Source organism: Helianthus annuus, chromosome 14, assembly GCF_002127325.2.
Source record: "Helianthus annuus cultivar XRQ/B chromosome 14, HanXRQr2.0-SUNRISE, whole genome shotgun sequence".
In the NCBI taxonomy this organism is placed as follows: Eukaryota; Viridiplantae; Streptophyta; class Magnoliopsida; order Asterales; family Asteraceae; genus Helianthus; species Helianthus annuus.
The window spans coordinates 82,116,019-82,139,686 of NC_035446.2; the positions used below are offsets into that span (position 1 = coordinate 82,116,019).

Consider the following 23,668-nt stretch of genomic DNA (forward strand, 5'->3'; position numbering starts at 1 on the left):
TACTCCCCTTTGCTGTTGGCGACGCAAAACAGGATCCAAAAGCATTCAGGTTTCGGTTCCAAGGCTTGTTGATACCCCTTTTTTTCACTAGGTATTCATATCTTGTGTTGTGATTAACGTTCTTGTAGTGCATATATGTTTTCGGTCTTAATATGCTTGTAACTTGGCTGTGTTTTTTCTGTTTGAATTGATGATTGTAGAGAGGCATGTAAAACACAGCGTCAAGAATCTGCTTGCTGTTAAAACACAGCGTCAAGAATCTGCTTGCTGTTAAAACACAGCGTCAAGAATCTGCTTGCTGTTAAAACACAGCGTCAAGAATCTGCTTGCTGTTAAAACACAGCGTCGAGAATCTGCTTGCTGTTAAAACACATCGTCAAGAATCTGCTTGCTGTTAAAACACAGCATCAAGAATCTGCTTGCTGTTAAAACACAGCGTCAAGAATCTGCTTGCTGTTAAAACACAGCGTCAAGAATCTGCTTGCTGTTAAAACACAGCTGTATGAATCTAAATGATAAAACACATTTGTATGAATCTGCTTGCTGTTAAAACACTGCTGTATGAATCTGAATTGCTGTTAAAACACAGTTGTATGAATTTGAATGATAAAACACATTTGTATGAATCTGCTTGCTGTTAAAACACGGTTGTATGAATCTGAATGCTAAAACACAACTGTATGAATCTGCTTGCTGTTAAAACACAACTGTATGAATCTGAATGCTAAAACACAACTGTATGCATCTGCTTGCTGTTAAAACACAACTGTTTGAATCTGAATGCTAAAACACAACTGTATGAATCTGCTTGCTGTTAAAACACAGCTGTATGAATCTGAATGTTAAAACACAGTACCAAGAACATGCTGATAGATTCCAGCAAGAAAACGAAGGAATGGTTGATATTAAGTGAGATCAAAAATCGAAAACAAAAAATTCCGAAATTTATGGATAGTTAGTTATTGAAGATAATTTCCTAAAATAAAAATAGATTGTGAAAGTACATAAATGCCCTTTTAGATAAAATCCTTCAATGCCACATGTCGCGTTCTTATTGCTTCCTAGACTTTCTAGGAAAAACACACTTTCCACCCAACTCCTACTCTATATATATATATATATATATATATATATATATATATATATATATATATATGGAGAGAGAGAGAGAGGAAGGTTAATGTACATTACGGCTTAACGTACATCACGTACGACAGATAATTACGCACGTTCATTTTGAAATCACGCACGTTATAATTCAAAAATCCAAAATCACGCATGTTGAAACACAATAATCACGCATAATGAAAACATTAATCACGCATGTTATAGAAAAAATCACGCACGTTGTTGTACGTGAAGTACGTTAAGCCATAATGTACGATATCCTTTCTCTCTCTCTCTCTCTCTCTATATATATATATATATAGTGGAGAGTTCAAATGAGAAGAAATTACAAATTAAGAATAAAAAGAATAAAGGGTACAAAGGTAATTTGAACAAATCATTTAATGAGTCGTCCTATAAAATATTTTTGCACTTTACACAATAAAAACAATCCTGCACATGATCCTACATATTCAACATTTCCTACACCATAAAAACAACGTTTCCTACACTATAAAGACAATGTTTTGGTCTAAGGTACAAAATGTGTATAACCCCAACACTTTTAAATAATTTTGCGACTCATAATAAAATATGTGTAGGACACAACACTTTTAAATAGTTTTGTCACTTCTAATAAAATTGGTGTATTAATGGTGGTGAAGGAGAAAATTATGGTGACATTAATAATACTTGAGTAACCCTTTATAATATTTATTAATATTTTAAATCAAAATGTCTCTTCTACCCTTATTAATTAAAGGATTAATTAAAATTAGATAAAAATTATATCTTAACTCACAACCATTGATCAAAAAAATATAGGGCCTAGATTATTTTATTTTTCTTCTTACAAGAAAATTCTTTTCAAATTAACCTCCCCTATATAGAGAGAGAGAGAGAGAGGTAGAGGATCCTATAAAAATTGCTCAAAGTGTGAGAAGTGTATTATAACACTATATATAATACTATATAACACCATATAAACACCGTATAACAATATGTAACACCATATAATACCATATAACACTATGTAACACTATATATCATTATATAACAAATATAACACTATAGGTTGTCTGATAGCATGTCTATGATAGATGTATAGTGTTATATTTGTTATATAATGTTATATAGTGTTACATAATGTTATATGGTATTATATAGTGTTACATATTATTATACGGTGTTTATATGGTGTTATATAGTATTATATATAGTGTTATAATACACTTCTCACACTTTAGGCCCTTTTTACACTATCCTTACCCTATATATATACATATATATATATATATATATATATATATATATATATATAATATTTATAAATCTCTAAATACATCAAAGGATTGAAATTACATTTTTACATATGATAGTGGAAACGATCAATTAGAATCGCATTTTGTCGGAAATATTCAACTGAGTAATATGTTTCATTTTTAAAAAAAAAGGAAAAAAATGAAATGACCAAATGTGTCAAAAGTATTTGAAAGCTTAAATATTCTTAATCGTTTTATTAAAAAGAAATCTTATATCATACTTTTAATAATATGTTTTTGATACTCATAAATATACATCAAACATTACAAAATATATATATATATAAAAATAGAATGCACAAAAGGTGTTGAAACGTTGACCTAACATGACTCAAATCCTTTTGACCCGTAAAAAATCACTTGTTTTGACATGAACCCGTTACAACCTGAAAAAGAAGGATAAATAAGATTCAAACACTTCCCATTAAAAGATAAACAAAAATCATATTACAAATATGTAATTGAATTGAGTAGTTCATAATATTCACCTTAAGCATAAATTATTGTGAAATACAAGAATAAATCGGAAACCACAACTAATATGTGAAATATGAAAATTATTGATTATATGAAAAACTTAAGCATAATTATTCATTTTAAAAATTATTAAAATCATAGGTTTTACAATCATAGAAAAACTACCGTTAAAAAATGGAAGTATTTTTTAATAAAAACTTAAAAAAATAATCATTATTTTTTTAATCATCAATCTTGAATTTTAATTAATATTAATATTAATAGCATAATATTATTAATAATCATTAATTAAATAATCTTATTAATGATTTGAAAAATAAAATGCCATGTAACATTAGGATTGAAGATCTTGTACATTAATTCAAAAGTGTGAGAAGTGTGAGAAATATTGTGGAGATGACATGTGTCCTCAATCTAAATTAATTCAAAAGGGTAAACAAGTAATTTTCTCATTGATTCAATTAATTGATAACCTTCCATAACCGACACCCTTTATTTTAGGAATACGAAGTAATTTACGAATTTGTATTTTTTTTATCGTTCATCATTTATAACTTTCTGAAATTCGCAGAATGAAGGTTTTATAGAGTGTTATATAGTGATGGATGCAGAATGAAAGTTTTATACAGTGTTATATAGTGTTATAGTGTTATATTTTCTGGTAGCAGTCTATGATGATGTATAGTGTTATATAGTGTTATAGTGTTATATTTTCTGGTAGCAGGTCTATGATGGATGTATAGTGTTATATTTTTCGGGTAGCAGGTCTATGATAGATGTATAGTGTTATATAGTGTTACATAGCGTTATATGGTGTTATATGGTGTTTATATGGTATTATATAGTGTTATATAGTGTTATATATTTCTGGTAGTAGACACGATTACCCCTACAATTTTCAAATCAGCCCAAATAATTAAAACACAATTTACAATTTGGTCCCTATTGATCTCAACCATTAGATCAAAGATCTAATGGTTTAAAACACTTCTTATACGTATCACACTTTAGGCCCTTTTTACAGTATTCTTAACCGTAACTTTAGTTTAAATTTTGAATAAGAAAATGCGTTATTTGAAGTTTTTTATTAGAACTAGTATTAAGTCCCCTGCGTTGCGGCGGGGGCATAAAACCATGACAAATAGCATTAATGTCACACCACCACCTGCGACCACCAACACTGAAGTTGCGTGTGTTAATGCGGAGAAACTAGACCGAAAAGTAAAACATAAAAAATAATAACTAATTCGATTTTGCACCCGCACGTTGCAACAAAACCTATCAAACAGGAAAAATAGATGATGTAAAAACGTTGAACCACACACGCATCGTTGCACCATGTTAACTCGCAAAATTTAGAGCGTAGTGCAAAACAAAACGTGCAAACGTTGAACAACACACGTACGTTGTGCCGTGTCAGCTCGTAAAATTTAGAACGAAACGTAAAACAAAAGTTTTGAGAAGTATATAAAGTATAGGGGACAAAAGTTGAAAGTAAAAAAGTTGTGAGGTTAAATTGAAAAAGATGAAAAGTTTTGGTTGAAAGTAAAAAAAATCAAAAAGTTATGGGTTAAAAGTTTAATGCTATTTTTTTTTGTGAAACCCCCAATGAATGGGGTACAACACTATTATGCAACAACTTGTTGCTAATCTTTCTATATTAATAAATAAAATTTTTTTTGGACACGTGTCACTTCCTCATGCTTTCTCACCTTATTTTCCTATTTATCCCTCATATTAAATAATAATAATAATAATAATAATAATAATAATAGTTTTAAACAAAAATATTAGATAAGAATAAATATTTAGATAAGGATAAACATTTGTTTTTATTTTTATCATATTAAATAATAATAATAATTTTAAACAAAAAATTAGATAAGAATATAAATGCTTATTTTTATGATCATATTAAATAATAGTAATAATTTTAAGCAAAAAATTAGTTAAGAATACATATTTAACAAAGTAACATGTTATAATAAGTAATAGTACATTAAAGTTCATTTTTAAAAGATAAATCTTGACGACTATATGTGTTAATAATATTAAAACCCACCAACCTGATTTGTTCATAACATTCTTAATTTTGTACCTAGATATACATATTTTCTTTTTGAAACGGCAAACTAGCCTATTTTTAAATACTCATACGTCAGCACTTTGCAGAATTTGAACCCTGATATACCAACCAAACTAATTTTTCTATAATTTTTTATGTTAGGAATTTTATTAGAGCTGAATGAGAAACAATAAACATATATATTATACCCTTTTAATTTTTATTTTTTTCTTTCTGAAATTGAAAAAATAAATAGTTATGTTTTCACCATACACGATGATTTGCATTATCCTTTCATTAGGGGGTGGCGCCACTCATCGAAATCAATTCGGGTAGCCCCTACCCAACAGGCAACACCGGCGTCGGTCATTCGGGTAGGGGTACTCGGGTATTGGTTATCTGGTTTGAGGTTGTGGAAACCGAAGAAGTTGTATGTGTTGATGAGAGAGATAGAGAGAGACATTGAGAGCGTAGAGAGAGTGTAGTGTAAAAACGGTGGGCCCTTGGTTTACGGTAGTTTTACCACTTATTAACATGTTTTATGGTTGTTACGGGTAAAAACGACGTGACAGTGTAGGATTGGAGGGAGTCAGGGTACCTTAAGACAGTACCCCTACCCCGTTATATATATATATATATATATATATATATATATATATATATATATATATATATATATATATATATATATATTAAAATATATAATACTAAGTTTGATGACAGGTTGATGATTACCATCATTGTTGCCAGTAGGACCAGGAGCTATATGGACAAAAATGGGAGCAGCAAACCACATGTTACCTGTTGCACTTTCACCTATGCTACACTCTTGATGATGGGTTGCTTTCTATATCTGATTTTGTGTTCTACACCATTTTCTCTTTTCACAGACCTGGATCAGTTGCTATGCAAAAACAAACCCAATCTAAAAGAGGGGTCAACCTGCCTCCCACACCCCAATATTATCATTTTATCCACTCTCCATAAACACCCACTAAAAACCCAAATAATTATATATTAGACATTAACAACAAAAGAGCGGTAAAGATAAAGCTAACTATTTTTTTTTCAACTGTCATTATTATTACACTTAAAGAACTGTTCAATCCCACTAGCACAAAAATTTAATTAGCTCAACTGTCATGTTCTATGTGCACCACTAGGAAAAGGGGAGCATTTGTAGGGTTTCAATCTTTTTCTGGAAAATGACTGTTTTTACAGCATGTTATGGTGGGTAACTTCAAGATTTACCTCAGTAAAACCTAATTTCACCCCATTAACCATTTCAAGCTTTTAAAAAGTAATTTTTTTAACAAAAACAAACCTTTTTTTCTAAATCATGTAAAAATTGATTAACTTCCCTTGGAAGAAATAACCCTAAGAGTTGCGTTTATCTGATCCAATTGGTTAACAGAGTATCAGTAGAGTCTCATAAACTTTTTGCCTTGAACTTACCAAAAAGATTGTTTAAAAAATGAAGTAAATAACAAGATTCTCGCCAATGAGCTATAACTCAGCTGACATTGAAGGGGAACTGAAGATTCGGGGTTGAAGGCCACATGTCTCAAGTTCGAATCTGATCCCAACTGGGTTTTACCACAGTAAGCCTTCAGACGACGGGTTTTCCCTGGAACTGGAGATAGTGGGCTTGGGTAACCTAGCGTCGTCTTTGTTCACAGGCGTATAGGGTCACATTTTGTCATTGGATTATTCCGGATAGCCGAGCTTTTATTCGTTGCGCTTTAAAAATAAATAACAAGATTCTCTAAAGACTGACACAATTGTTACGAAAGACAAGAATCTTCCCAACTCTATACAAATGAAAAAAAAGCTGCTACACCACATCATCACTCACCAACCATTTCCACAAGGAGCTGAAACAAGACTGCAAAGTATCCTCATTTACAAGATCAAGATCTAACGTTAAAACAAACAAAATCTAATGATGAAAAAAGCACAAGAGAATAAAGTCATATAATAATAATAATAATAATTTATTAAGGGGAGGGGGGGTGTTTCCAATCTTTGCATTAGTAGTAGTACAAAAGTATAGACAATAAAGGTCAATTAAGGAAAACTAACCTAAAGTCATATTAGACCACCACCACCATCTTCTACCCCTGTTAGTAGATGATCTGTTAGAAACCTGTTTTCTTATGTTGCAGATCATTAATCTTCTACATACTAAACTATGGGTCCTACTTCTTACTTCTTTCTTTACAAAGGTCATGTCATTTCTACCCATATCTTCAACTAAGTTAAACTTAAGATTAATAATTAACTGAAAAACTATAACAAAAGACGACCCGACCCGACGACCAGACGGGTGGTTAATCAATATCTTTCGTTCCGTCCATTTTCACCCATTCGTAACGCCCAGGGAGAGGCTTGTCGTTCACAGGGTCAAAGTTATACCTACAAAACAATTCAAAAGAAATAAATAACCAAGCCAAGATCATGTAAAGCTCGTAATTTGACTTGTTTAAGAAACGGGTTGAGTTGGTTTTTGTTTAATCTTGAACGATCAACCAAAAAATTTAATGAAGTGAAAGGGAAACGGGTCAAAACAGGTTTGACAGCTGACCAGAGTCTATTACAGTCAGGGCCGGTTTTGGGGCTGGCGGGTCGGGTGACTGCCCGAGGCCCAAATCTCCAAAGGACCTAAAATTTAAAAAATACGATTTTTTATATATTTTTAAATTTTTCTTATATATTTTAAGCTTTTTTAATTATATTTTTTTTAAATAGTTATATTTTAGGGCCCGTTTAAAAAAAATAGTTTCTTATATATACGTATTTTAATTTTTATTATATATATTAAGCTTTTTCAATACATTTCAAGCTTTTTTTATATATATATTTTTTAAATATATATTTTAAGGCCCAATTTTCACTACTCCCCCACGGCCCAAAGATATTTTAGGATTCTCGGAACGGCCCTGATTACAATGTTTACAAGAATTCATTATATTATAATAATCATTATTAACATATTAATTTTATAGAAAAAAAATTGAAAAATCAACCAATAAGTGTTTACTGGTCAACCCGGACTCCCATGTTATAAACCAAATATGATTTGACCCGTCAACCAACCCAACCCGACCCATCCGACCCCCCACTAACCTGTCACATATAGAATTATGCAATTATATTGAATAAGTTAAGAGCATATACTTTTCAATAAACAGTTGTTGCTGCTGCCTTTCTGGCTCGGTGAAGAACTCGTCCATTTCAACTGTCAAGGGGATGTGACTCGGTGCTGAAGTTTGAACTCGGTAATTAGCATTATTAGAATAAGAAGCCCGTTTTGTAGACGAACCAGGAGTGGTTATAGTATCCGGATCCCTAATCAAATTGCACGGTGTGGTCTCTCGGGTGCTTCTGTCACAAGAACAATTAAAACTGATTTAATTTTTTCTTAGCATAAGATTCCAAATAAGTGTTACAACTTGCAAGTTGCAACCACTACACCTAATTACATAAAGAAAAAGTGTTGTTATAAGATAAACTAAAATAAGATTCTTGCTTGGGCCCCAAGGGTCCTACCAGTGTCAAATAACATATAGAAAATTATGATCCCAATAACAAATCACAAAACATAATTGTGCATGATTGATATAGCACAAAGGTATCCAATGAAATGATGTCACTAAAGTGGTTCATTTGGTAACTATTCCATGACTTCTAAATTCTTTCTAATATCATAGAAGTCAAACACAAGAGCCAAAAGAGCATTCTAAATTCTAATATCAATTTAAGACTGAATATGTAAATTCTACAATCCAAATAACTACCATAAGTTCACCACCATTTCAAGAATCAAAAGTGTTTAATTTGTAATTCAAGATTTAAAAAAAAAATCTAACAAGTTCAGAAATTTAGCACTATGATCAAACCATATAACAGAAAGGTCTATGAAAAAATCCATACTAAATAGGTACTCCGTATCTTTGTTCTAAAAACTGCGTCGCAGGTGCACCGAGACGCGATCTTGGTTCTAAAAAGCGCGTCTCGAGCGCACCTAGACACGAGGCGGTGACCTCACAGTCGTACCAAAAGAATAATAATTCTGAACAAAAAAACACATGATATATGAAAGTTGAAATAAAACATGATTCCACCAAAAGAATAATAATTCTGAACAAAAAAAAAACACATGATTTCTTATATGGAAGTTGAAATAAAACATGATTCCTTATATGAACCAGTGAAAGTTGAAACCCCTTTTTAACATTTGGGGAAAATATTGAAAAAAATAAGATTTTTATTTAAAATTTACTTTCTTTTTCATTGCAGAGACTGAAACAACCAACGAGTGACAGGGAGCAGAAAAAGCCCTTTTGGAAGAGACTTTTTTCAGAGAAAGAAAAATATACTCGATCAGAAACCAGAAGTGAAAAACCTCACTTTTATTAATGCAAACATTAATCATTTCAAACAAAAATATTAATCCAAACCGGCTGACAGATTCAAGATCTTGTACACTTTTAACCAAAAGTGGCACCATTAAGAAATCTTTTATCTCAACAACTTCAACAGAAACTAAATCAAAATCAAATCTTTAAGTTAAAAAAAAAAACAATTACTAATAAAAAGCCCCAAAAAATCACCAAAAAAAATCTATGAAAAAATACCCAATTAGTAAGTTGAAAAAACAACCTATAAAAATTGGAGAAAAACAAAAAAAAACCCTAATTTGTAAATTTCAATCAAATAATCACAATACTGAATACTGGCACAATTAAAAAAACTTTTATCTCAACTTCAAGAAAAACAATCAAAATCAAAACTTTCAACTTAAAGACCCAACTAGAGAAAAAACCCACAAAAAACCCACAAAATTTTCAATAAAAAAAAACCCTAATTCAAAATTTGGGGAAAAACAAAAAAAACCCTAATTTACAAATTCAGAAATTGACTAATTTGAATCAAATTAACCACAATATATTAAAAGCTAACCTTCCTTTTCCTTCAATTTCAAGAACGTTCTCCCCAAACGAACCTTCATCATCACCCAAATTCTTAACAGACCCAGAAGAGCTTGCAGAACGAACCCTAACCCTAACCCCAGATAAATTAGCCCCTTTATACGAACCAGCTCCTTTGTAAGAACTCTTATTCGATTTGGGTTTAACACGGCGTCGTTTAGGGGGGGTCGGCTTGACGAGGCGGCGGCTGCGGAGCTGAATGTAGGAGCCGGCGGTGGATGAAACGGTGGCGTTTTGAAGAGCAAGAGTTTTGGCGCGTGTACGGACGCCGCCGTGAGTTGGGATGTCGATTAGAGAAAGTTCACCGGTGGGTTTTGAGTTCCGGTTGATGTATTTGCCCATTTTTTGGTTTTTTGTTTTTCGGTGTGGTTTTTGTGGGGTTTTGATTGATTTTATGGTTTGAAGAAGCTCATTGAGAGAGAGAGGATTGGGGGAAAAAGATGATTTGAGGGTTTAACTATTTGAAGCTTAATTTATTGGGAATGGGACCAGGGCAAGAAAAAATACTCTCAAATTTAATGTACAAAATAGTTTTTATTTTTATTTTTTTATTATTATTTTGGATATGATCATATGATTTTGGGTTTTGGGTTTAGTATTTTGATGAATTGATTTTAATGAAATTGGAGAGGTTTTTTTCTTAAAATTAGGTGTTGTTGGAATAAATATTTATTAAAATGGATGGTTTGGAAAATACTTATTAAAATGGGTGTTTTCTTGTATTTGTTTATTTTTAAACTATCTATTATTATCATTGTTATTTATTCTTTTAATTTTTTAAGAGTAAACTTTCATTTTACTCTATGTGGTTTAGTCGTTTTAACGGTCTTGTCTCAATCCTTTAAAAATAGTCATTTTAGTCCATGACCATAAGCTTACCATGATTTCACTCCCTGCCAAAAACATAATCCATTTTAAACGTTAAAAACTGTCAGGTTTCAGCCTAGGTATTGATCTAATTATGGTCATAATTGTCCATCATGTGTTAAGCACGTGACGATTTTTAATGTTTATAATAGATGTTGTTTGGGACGGGGAGTGAAATCGTGATGAGCTTCATAGATCAGGAAGTAAAATGACTATTTTTAAAAGATTGGGGCAAAACCATTAAAACGACCAAACTACAGGAAGCAAAATAGAAGTTTACTTTTTTTTAATCAAGCAAATTTATCGTTGTTTTTTAATTTTATTCTTTAATTAACTCATTAAAGTTTTTTTTTTCATTTTTTAACTAACTTATTACTATTGCTTTTTTAATTAAAAGGGATGTATTTTAACGAACTCACTATAGTTTTTTGTTTTGTAATTAAAAGTTTATATATTGTAAAAACTAGAATTTTTGACCCGCCGCGCGTTGCGGCGGCTTCAAAACCTAAAGTAACTTGAATTTGTACCGCCAAATGTCACACCCGAATCGTTTCTGAACATAACTTACGTCAAAGCGTAGACCAACTAAAACATACATAATATAAGCACAAAAATGTATTATATTTCACCCCACTCATTACCGAGAAAAACATACGTCAAAACGTAAACCAACTTTGATTTATACCGAAATGTACTTTAATAAAGCACGTAAGAAAATAATATTTTATAAGTTAAAAAATGGTATTGCACGTTGCGCCAACTTTGAAACGAAAAGTAATTCGAATTTTTCTCGTCTAGTGAAAACGTATAACGTAGAACAACTGAAACCATACGTAAACATAAGCACGGAAATCTTTTACCAAAACTTAGATCAACCGAAACCATACATAAAAGTAACGATCACGTATGGATTAGTTGTGAGAAATAAAGGATGTCGTATGGATCTTGTTGGAGTTCAAAGTCAATTTTCGGATCAGGAGTTAAGCTCGGTACCGTGACGGTAGTTATCACAGTCCAGGTATATCTTCTTTTCCTTGAAGTTACGGGTTATGGCGGGTCGCGATTGGTTTGTGGGACACGTTTTGGTGGCGTGAAAAAAAAAACCATTGAAGGGTCTAGTTGGGGTCTCGGCTTTGGGAGTTTGGTGATACACCTTGGATAGTTCATGAAGTCACGACTTATGGATTGTTCATGAAGCCACGTTTTAGGAAGAAGCTGTTTGTTTGCTCTAAAGTTTTCATGGAGTGTTGGAGTGTGGTGGGGATTATTATTATATTAATTAGTTATGATTGCATGATGTTGATTGTATGTGCATGATACAACCTTTACAGATTATAGTTGAGAAGATGGTATGATGTGTGGGTGTTTGGATCCATGAGATGGTCAAACCCACAATGTAAATTGAGATGCAGCCGTTATTTAGTTGTTGCAGAGGACTTTTTTTATAAGAGTAAAAAAGTGTGGCCAAAATACAAATTCTTAAAGTGTCCTGGCGCAAACCCACAATGTAAATTGATATATATATAATAATGTGGCAACAGCAGTAACTTACACAAACACTAAATAAGTATACGTTTGATTCTTATTTTTCAAATCGTTCTTTCAGCTTTAAAATATAAAAATATAATAGTCCAGTGGTGGATATGGCATCACCATATACTGTCGTTTACAAAGCAAAAAAAATGTATTCGGTTATTACATATTTTTTATACGGTCGGTATTAACATATAAATGCTCGAAGTTTGGTATTCGAATCAATTTTTTAAATAAAAACAAAATTTCATGTGATTCAGTTCTTTTCCTTCAAGCAAGTTTGAGTCACCTTCTTTGTAAATCATAAAATGCACATTTAAGAATCTCAAATCTCTATTGGAGCAGTTCCATTAGAGGTACTCTTATTTATTTTTCAACTTTGAAAATGGTTTTCTCGTTTGATAGATTCATGTATCACAACATTTTTGCTATTAGTTTTTCTTTAAAAATGTTTAATAATGATTCCAAAGAATAGTTCATCATCATATTATTATTCACTATAGTTTCTTTCAATAATGTTGTTCAAAGATAAGTTATACTTGATACTGAAACTTGTTTAGTGATGAATTTATCAATTCTAACAAGATACATACAAACATCTAACAATTTGTTCATAAAATAATATAAAATGAGTTGATTGAAGAAAAAAAATGCAAAGTAAATAATAATAGGTTGACTGAATAAAATAATACAATAGATTAGTTAAAAGCAAAGAAATACAAGAAAATACTCATTTTGGTAAATATTTTTAAAATCACCCAATTTAGTGGGAAAAACTCTTAAATTGGATATGGTTTATGTTTGTTAAACTATGGTTTGGGTGCATGGGCAGCCCTTATGATGTGTGAGGATCAACCCCCCCCCCCCCTCCCCCCCCCCACCCCACCACCCACACTCACACATACACACCCATCTTGGTTTAGTGAGCCCATTTTAGGGTTTAAACTTTAAACAGTAATTACATTGTGAGACGCCACTGTTTGGGCAGATTTGATATTGTGTGACTTGAATACGTTTTGTGTAGTTTGTTTATCGGAAATGGTTGTGAGTTGTAATAAAAGGGTTAATTTTTAACAGGTTAAAGTTGTGATTTATTTTAAACAATACAATCTAGATTTTTCAGGATAACTGTAGGATTTTAAGTCTCAAAGATATTGGTTATGAGCACCACTTATGACTTAACTACCCAAGTGTTTTTTTCCCTATAGAGTTGTGTGTTGTATTAAATGTGGTTAAATGGATTTAGTTAGAGGTTAATATATAGGTTGATGGCCGGCTTGTTTGATTAAATTGGTTATCACAAGCAGAATTATTTGGGTTAAACATATTAACTCTAGGTATGATAACTCAAAACTTTTTTTATTTTCGTGTTATGTGGTTAAACATATTAACTTTCTTGTTATGTGGTTAAACATATTAACTCTATGTATGATAACTCAAAATTTTTATTATTTTCGTGTTATGTTAATACTTGAAGTTAGGTTCGGTCATGACTAGTGATACATGCGTCAAAGGATAGTACTCCACAACCTTTTATTGTTTTGAACGTTTTTCATATGTAAATGGATGCTTATGGATACACTGAGAAGAGCCCGAAAATTTAAAAGGATTTTTATATATGTGCTAAACTAGGTTATCACCCGCGAACTTCGCGGGTAGGAAAATTTACTTTATATTAATCAAACTATGTTAGAAAGTTGTTTTATAATTGTTTTGAATTGAAAGTTGTAGTCATTAGGGTTGCGAACAAACTTGTTTTTTAATTGTTTTGAATTGAAAGTTGTAGTCGTTAGGGTTGCGAGTAAGGTTAGAAACTTTGGGCAAGAACCGGAGGCAGAAATTTGCCTCACTGAATGACCCACGACAAAAAAAAAACTTTTATTTATTATAACAGATTATTAGAACTTTATTAATATTTTGTCCGTTATTTATTATAACACATAACATGTACAAAAAAAAAAAAAAAAAAAAAAAAACTATAATGAATTCTCCAAGCCTTTAACACCACCATTGTCACCAACCTTTGAAACACACAAACACAATATCTTTTGATATGCACAATCACATTGGTTGAGTACCACACATATAGGCCAAACAGGTTGAAAGTTGACTGTAGTGCAATCGAAATTTCAAATGCATAGTTTTCAAATGTATTTATTATTGTTATAATATTATTTACGTAACTATATTTGACCTGTTAATTATTATTTACAAAACATACTAAAAGTGGTTTTTGAAACTTTAAAAGTTAAACATATGAGGTAAAATCTTACTTCATAATAATAGATTGTCAATTTGTAAACAAAATTATTAACTCAAAATTATAAAATAAATCTATCTATGGATTATGCATTGGTAAACATACACGACATTCTCAAAATTACAGAGACAAATTTCAATAGTTTGTTTGATTTGCAAAATATTTTATAAATTGATATTAACAAACGGGAAAAAATAAAGATAAAATATAAATTATTAATGTTTAGTTTATTAACAAATTCGAAACCTTAAATTTTTACCTACTTTGATTTTAAAAATATAAGAAAGTACTCACGGTTACGTTATTGATGGTTTTAAATTCAATTTGTTTGTTTTTAAAAATAAATTAATTTGGAAATTCAAATTGTTTGTGTAAAAAAATATTCATGTATTGATCAAATAAAACGTTGTATCCAAATGACTTGTTTTTGTATAATAAAACATAAATGATATTAGTTTGTATTGATACAAAAATTTCCATGATCACAACATCAAACGGAATTTGATCCATTATACGAAACACCTAGTAAAATGGAAACGTATAATAAAACATAAATGATATTAGTTTGTATTGATACATGAAAAAGAGATTGTGTATTACTTAGAAATTTTGCAAAGTACCTGGTTGAAGAAACCAAAGAATAGATTGAAAGTTGATATGTAATGGAGATGTATGTTGTAGTTTATATAAAATGATATTATAAATGGAATGTTCTTTTATGATGAGAAATTTAATAAGATACATTTTTAAATCCTAGACTTAATAAGATACCTTTTTAGGTTTTAACAGCACCAAAATGAACAGATTTGACAACATGGGCTTCAAGATCTTGACTAAGCATGTACGAACTATGTCCTTCGCATAATCATCCCAAAGAGTTAAATCAACCTCAACATCTCTAAAAAAAGAATATAGGCAATTAATTTCAGATTAACAAAATTAGGTAATATTTATAAAATATAAAGAAAAAAAATGTAAATTGTATTACTCGAGATCTTGAAGCTTAAGATTGAGGCGTTTTCAAATTAACATGAGATTTAACACTTACCTGCATAACCCAACTTTGATCAAAACAAAACCTCATTTTCAAATAGAAAACCGTGACAATAAAAATAAGGATTTTTTTATTAGTACTCAACAAATGATCGTTAAATAATTAATTAAAAGTGTAATACCATAGAACAAAACAAATATTATATTTATTTTGATAAAAAATAAAATATCTACATCAAAATTATTTGTCATTCTATTGTAGTTTCCATTTTACTTAAAAATGATTGTCAATTAATAAAGAAACAAATTTATCTAAAATTAATTTGGATATGTTATTGCATTATAAATGGAAATATTAATTTACAAAACTTTGGAAATTACGAATAGACAAAATCGACCAAATAATTTAACATAAATAAATTATCATTGTTTTGTTAATTATTATAAATATTTATAAGTTTCCTAAAATAAATAATAAGTTAATAAAAATATAAGATATACATCTAGAAATAAGTCAACATACAAATTCAAACATCAACTTATTTGGTAATTTGACTGTTATGTTTTATCGTGTGTAAGATATACTCCCTCCGTCCCATTTTAAATGTCCAAATTTCCATTTTTGGTTGTCCTAATTTAATTGTCATTTCCAAAAATGTAAATATAATTTTCAGTTTTGCCCTTACCATTACAAACTTCCATTTTTTGTTGTCCCAATTTAATTGTCATTTCTAAGGACATTATTGTCATTTTACAACTCAAAAAATAAAATACTCAAATATTTCTTAAATTATGTGAATGTGGGTCCCATGACATCTAAAATGGGACAGAGGGAGTATTCAGTTGTTATATTTTTTAATAAAAATATACAAAACTAACATTCGTATTGAAAAAAATTATATATTCGTATTAAAATAATATATGTAGAGGTTCGGATGTTTGCGTTGGATATTTGGATATTAAAAAAGTAATATGATTGGTTGTGCAAAGCTAATAATAAAATTGGAAAAAGAGTAGTACCAAAATTATGTTCTAAATTAAAACAAAAATTAACTTGTAAACTTTCTTACAAAAGAGGGCATGTTTAAGTACTAATTGTCCAAACAGAAAACATAACTGACATCCAACTTGGGCCATACGAAGATCAAGTAGAAACTATGCAAACAACTGTAAACCCACCATCAACTAATAACTACCAGTTCACGAAAACATATACAAAACCAACTAACAACCACAAATGCAAACAGTCACGGACGGCCTCTTTTCTTTGTCGTCTTGTGTACAAATTTGGTCAAAATCAAAAGCTGCGAAGACTTGACATATTTAAAGAAAAGAGTAGCGCCATGTGTATTTGATTTGATTTCAAGAAAGCCGACCACTTGGAAAAACCATACCTGTAACCATCTCCATTCTTTTCCGCTATCGTCATCATGTTTGTTACCTCACATCTAATGTTTTGGATTGAAACATCACGGAGGTTGTGAAAAGAAAGAGACAACTCATCGGAAATAGCAGACGGTAAACGCTGAAAGTCACAAAACAAAAAATTGTCAAAGTAATCTAAAACATATGCTTATTACTTGAATAAAATATATAAATTTTAATAATATGAAAACACATACCATTCTGTTCTCGCCGACTTTGGTGAACTCAATGATTGAAATTGTTTTCGACCTTTTCAATGTAGAACGTTTACGGCTAACAGATGTGGTTTCAGCAGCCATAAACTTATCAACAACCACAGATTCATTTTTGTTTCTAAACTTTGAACGTGTACGATGAGCGATAAGAGACTCATCGGACTCCAACATAACTGCTTTACATTTCTGAGTGGCCTAATAAGTTCAAATAAAATAATAATTAGTTCTTTTTTAAGAAATAAAATTAAAAGTAAAAAAGTTATATATGATACTATACCTTCCTCTTTATCGGCAAAACAATTTGACCAACATCAACTTTATATTTCGGAATGGTCTAAAACAGGTAAATAAATACATAAGTAACTATCATAATTCGAACAAAATATCGAATCGGAAATACTCACATCAAAAACAACTATGGAGGACAGACTCGGTTCAGAAATAAAAATATTTGTTTTTCGTGTAGGATCAACCTATAAAACAAAAGAGTATAAAAATTATTAATATAGAATGAATTAATACATTGAATTATATAATACTTAAGTAATCAGATATACATGGGAGTTATTCTTCGGTATCAAAAATTTGTCCAGGTCCATCTCAAAGTTGCTTTTGTCCTGAAAAAAGGTAAACGTATAAATAAAAAAAATGTAAAGTAATCAACTTAAATTCATAAAAATATAATTAAGTAACTGAACCAAAACCTTTAAACTTAGATTTTCATCAACAACAACATTTGTTTTCCCATTCGGATCATCGTAAGAAACATAAAACATTAACGGTTTAAAATGAAAAAATATAGGTAAAACAATTCAGTTAATTACAAACTCCTATAAATGAACACAAACTTTTAAACTTTGATTTTTATCACAAACAACACTTGCTTTGCATATCGGATCGGTTTTTTTTATCTCAATCATCTTTGAACTACATATAAGGGAAAAGTATTTAACAATATACTAAGAATAATAATTAAATTTAATAAAATACGAAAAAAAACAATGACAAAAAATTACCTTCTTCTTAAGGTCTTCCATTTCAAGTAGAGATGAGAAAAAGTTATCAAACTTCGAATCATCAATATCCTACACAATTAACAATAAAAAAATGTATAAATACAAAAAAAAATATTTATGATAAGTTTTAATAAATTAGATTAAAATATAGGGGTTTACATTGAACACAGACTCAAAACTTGCCAACTGAAATTTGTCGTCTTCACATTCCACAACAACACTTTCCTGAAAGTCAGTTTCGGCAGTACTACACTTCTCCTTATGTTCGGACTACAAAAAAAGATAAAAAATAACAGTGTGTGAAATTCAAGATCTACTTGTAAGCTCGCGTTAATAACTAAATAATAGTATAGATGTATAATTCTAACCGCAATAACCAAATCATCACCATAGATGGAGTCATCCAAAACAACTAACTCAACCTTGTTGTTCTGAATTTGAGTACTGGTTTGATGATTAAAGACTGAAAGCTCGAAAATTTTATTTCCAACCATTGAAAAGACAAAGATAGATCGGCTGTCTAAGGCAAGATCATTTACCATCTTAGAACATCCATGAGTAAAAACACAGCTGTCAGTTAATCCGTCCATCTTAACGTTCCAAAATCTATCTCCTAAATAAAGAGTTGATTGACCACCTTTGAAATTTTTCCCATAAAATTGCCTCCAAAATTCATCAGCCATGACCTGCATAGGCAGTGATAATTAAAAATTAATTTAAAAACCAATATACAGAAAGAAAACATTATTCATCATACTGATTGTATAATATACTACTTACAATAACGTCTTTGTCAGGTGTGATTTTGGATATAAAGCAGTATTGATGAACAAATGATTTAAACACCATTAGAAAGAATGATGATTGTCCAAATGACTGAAACATAAGATAGTTATTTTTTCTTATACAACTATCCCGAACAACTTTGGTGAAGCCATCAGCAAGAACATGGCCAACATCAGTTTTTTTCAGTCTTACAAACCATAACTTGTTGCCATCAACAATCTTAACTGGATCTTTGTAAGGTGGTTGGTCTCCCCAAATCATTGAAGCAAAGTCATTAGGTATTTGCTATGAGTTTAAAAAAAATAAAAAAAAGACAAACATCAGTTTACTAAAAATATGATTAGTATTTAGAATACCAATAACCGTACCAAAAATATCTGGTCATCTTCCTGAATAAGCTTTAAAAATGAAGGACTGTTGTTCATTGGATCCATATCTGAAAATTAAATATGAAGGTTTTTTACAAAATTAAACGGTAAAGTATTTATAGAAACACAATCAATATTTCTCAATAAGCTTTAAAACTTATCTCAATAGTTTTGTTATTACTGATTCACCCACTATTGTTGGTAGGGTAGCCAATGCAGATGCAGCTTGTATTCTTATCTTGAAAATAGAATAATTACTGAGCGAAGTAAAAGAATAAAAAAAACTGAAGGAGCCCTATGCAGAGCAAAGTAAACACAAAATTCAAACACCTATTAGTTCATCAAAGCACTTATTCTGCAATCCAAATAAAAAAACTCGGTAAAATAAGTTTAAAATATACCTTCACATTATGTTTTATATCCAAGTCAAAACACAAAATAATACATTGAAAGAAATTATAAAGCAAGAGAATTCAAGTAATAGAAATATTGAATTTTGATGTTAATTACCTTAGCGCTATCCCCTGTAAGCGGAAGAGAATAATCAATTAACAAAGAAACCTTCTTATATCACTCCATCAATTCTGTCACATTAAAAATGAATTAAGTTAATTGAAAAAGGAATGGCTAAATGGATGAAACACATTAATGGTTTACTTCTAAATTTAAATTTAAAAAAATGATTGACTTCCAAATTTAAAATCAAACACATTAATGGCAAACTTCAAAATTTAAATTTAAGATAATGATTGACTTCGAAATTAAAAATTTAAAATCACACACAATAATGGTTTACCTCAAAATATAAATTTAAAATAATAATTGACTATCATTATACCGGATCAAAAAACACCAAAAAACGATAAAATTAAACTTACCTCTTGTATTCGAAAAAGATTCAGACTCATGCAGTTGCATAAGTCATCATCAATAAGTTCAAGACATTGACCATATGGAACTTTTCCTTCCCACAATAAGCTTGCAAAATCATACGGTATTTCCTATGAATCGAAACAAAAAACATATAAGCTTAAAATTTAATTTTAATGATGTAAAACTTATATGTAACAACCAATAAATATTTTTAATATGATTGTTGAATAATTTGAATCTAATTAGCTATATAGAAACCAATAATTGTTGATTAAAGTTTATTAAAAATTAGGATAATTAACAATTATACAAAATGAATATAGTCAACTTCTATTTTAGGTAACTTTATTTAAAAATAAGCCAAATATAATTTAAATTTAAAATTACTATAATATGTTGGAAGATTTAATCAAAATTATATATAGAATTTTAAACCACTAACATGTCTTTGTACATTGAACCCATTTAAAAAGGAAATCCAATTAATGTTATTAACTCCAAATCGTTTACTTCCATAATATCCTCCAAATCAAAATTTTGAATTTTAAATCAAGTTATTATCTATCATCTAAATAAGGAAATTATCAGCCAAATATACTAAAAACACATTTGTTGACGTTTTTAAAAAATATTAATATATTCTTAAAACAGGCTTCTAATAATTAAAACGATATTAGAAAACATACAAATGTTAGCATCTTAAAGGACATAATCATCTAAAATACAGTGAAAGTTCAAAACTCAATTCCGTATCTATTATTTTAATGATTTAAAGCATATACGGTAAAAACCAATAAATTTTTTAATATGATTGTTGAATAATTTGAATCTAATCTAATTAGTTATATAGAAACCAATAATTGTTGATTAGAGGTTATTAAAAATTAGGATAATTAGCAATTATAAAAAATGAATGTAGTCAACTTCTATTTCAGGTAACTTTATTTAAAAATAAATCAAATATAATTTAAATTTAAAAATACTATAATATGTTGGAAGAATTTAATCAAAATTATATATAAAACTCTAAATTTTAAACCATTAACATGTCTAGGTACATTGAACTCACCTAAAAAGGAAATCCAATTAATGTTATTAACTCCAAATCCTTTACTTCCATATTATACTCCAAATCAAAAATTTGAATTTAAAATCAAGTTATTATATATCCTCTAAATAAGGAAATAAAAATTAACAATAATAATTTTGGAACAAACGGATGGATAGCACCGAACCGTTATCATGATCCGAAATTCAATTGTCAAACATCAAGGATCAAACCATTAAACTCCAAGAACAAATATGATATTCAATCAAGCTTCAAACAAAACAATAGAAACGTGGAGCAAAGATTCTGACAAAACAATATTACAAACTTAAAAAAGAGAAAACAACTATAAGATTCAACTAACCTCTGTTGCTTGTTGAATGATCGGAGTCCGATTGTTATCCAAGATTTAGGGATTCACATGAAAATCAAAATAAACAAAAATCAGTAAGTTTGATAAATGTCCAATACATGATTAACGTTCATAGACACTACATAAATAAGAGAATGTAGATGATGATAACAAAACCTCTGATCTTGATATTGTTTGCAAAAAAAATATAAATGTTCAATCGCTTAGATTAAAGATGCACAGTAGATAAACAACAAACTAAAACAACATACCTTCAATTTTATGATCGGATCTACAAAATTCAGAACAACATAACTTATTTTGGTAGACTAACAATCCGAGTCCGAATTTCAAAAAAGATTGAGGGTTCACCATGAGAAAATACAAACCATAAATCATTCAGAACATATATTAATAAGTAAAAAAAATAATGAACAGAAAGGATATAAAATTACATATTACAAACTTAAAAAAGATAAAACAACTATAACACTTAACTAAGCTCTTTTGATTGACGAATTATCGGAGTCCGAAATCAGATCTACAGAAATCAGAACAAAGAAAAAGTTATTACAAATCAGAACAAAGATTATTAGAAATCCAAAGAAAGAAAAAGATAAAGTTTGATTGGATCTACTGAAATCAGAACAAAGAAAACGTTATTAGAAATCGAAAGAATCTTTATAAAATGAACTTTATATACAATTGAACAACATAAATAACAACATACCTTTAATTTCTTTAATCAGATCTACAGAAATCAGAACAAAAATGTTTTTTAGCAATCAAAACAATATTCATAAAAACAACTTTGTATAATACAATCGAATAACATAAATAACAACACACCTTTAATTTCTTTTATCGGATCTATAGAAATGAGAAAACAAATGTTTTTAGCAATCGAAACAATCTTTATAAAAACAACTTTGTATATATAATAACATAAACAACGCAGATCTAGGTTCGATTAGGTATATTTACCTTTGATCTTGATAAAATCTTGAAGATCCAATGAGACGATGAACAATTGTAGAAGAAAAAGAAGATAGAGAAGGGAGATTCGGTAGGTATGATTTCGGTGAACAATTTTGGCCATTTTTGCGGGTATTATTTTAGGGAGATCGAAGATACCTTATAATAAAGATGAAGGAGAATGAAGATTATTGACTCGGAATGGCAATGCTTGAATCGTATGCTTGAACCAGAAGGGAGATGAAAGGAAAATGGAGATGAATGTGGTGTCTAGGGTTTTGGAAAATAACATATAGGATCCATTTTCTGTTGACTCGACCCAACTCAATTCGGATCCCGCCTTTTTTCCTTGGAATCGTGATTGTTGAAAGCTAATTGGGATTTCCCTCCTAAACCAAATTGCCACATCAGCCTAGATGGCCAAAGACAAAGGACACATAGCCCAAATCCATCTCATATATATATATATATATATATATATATATATATATATATATATAGGGGAAGATTCATTTGAGAAGAAATTTAACGTGAGAAGAAAGAGCATAATGGTAAAACATTAAATAGTTTATAACTTCTTCCATTAATTATGTTATCTCTCATTAATAAAGCAAAAAACATTTTATCCTACACATTTTATCCTACATATATCTTACACTTACCGAAATTTACCCTACACATATCTAAATTTATCATACACATTTAAGAATTTATCCTACACATACTAAAATTTATACTGCACATACTAAAATTTATCCTACACATGTCGAAAATTATCCTTCACCCTAAATTATTTTACCTTGAAAGAGTATATTTAAAATGGGAGTTACAAGTTTAATAAGTTAGCTAATTAATTACAATTAGAAATTTACATATATGCCCTTATTAATAACATTTAATACATATATTAAATGAACTAAAATAGAGCATTTCTATTGGTTTAAAACTTATTGTTTTTATTCTTACAAAATTTTTCTTCTCATTTGAACCCTCCA

General features: G+C 29.7%; 1 protein-coding gene across 2 annotated transcripts; it reads right to left on the reverse strand.

Annotated features, from left to right (window-relative positions):
• Positions 1 to 6,933: 6,933 nt before the first annotated feature.
• Positions 6,934 to 10,416, reverse strand: LOC110908575 (cyclin-dependent kinase inhibitor 4). Of its 2 annotated transcripts, none has more exons than XM_022153516.2 (3): positions 9,934 to 10,416; positions 8,149 to 8,352; positions 6,934 to 7,386 (listed from the first exon to the last, which is right to left on the reverse strand). In XM_022153516.2, exons 1-3 carry the CDS (start codon positions 10,302 to 10,304, stop codon positions 7,302 to 7,304), a joined length of 660 nt encoding a protein of 219 aa, XP_022009208.1. In that variant the 5' UTR covers positions 10,305 to 10,416; the 3' UTR covers positions 6,934 to 7,301. The 2 variants fall into 2 exon arrangements, with proteins under 2 accessions (XP_022009208.1, XP_022009207.1); XM_022153515.2 differs by having other exon boundaries at positions 8,149 to 8,355; positions 9,934 to 10,413.
• Positions 10,417 to 23,668: the final 13,252 nt, after the last annotated feature.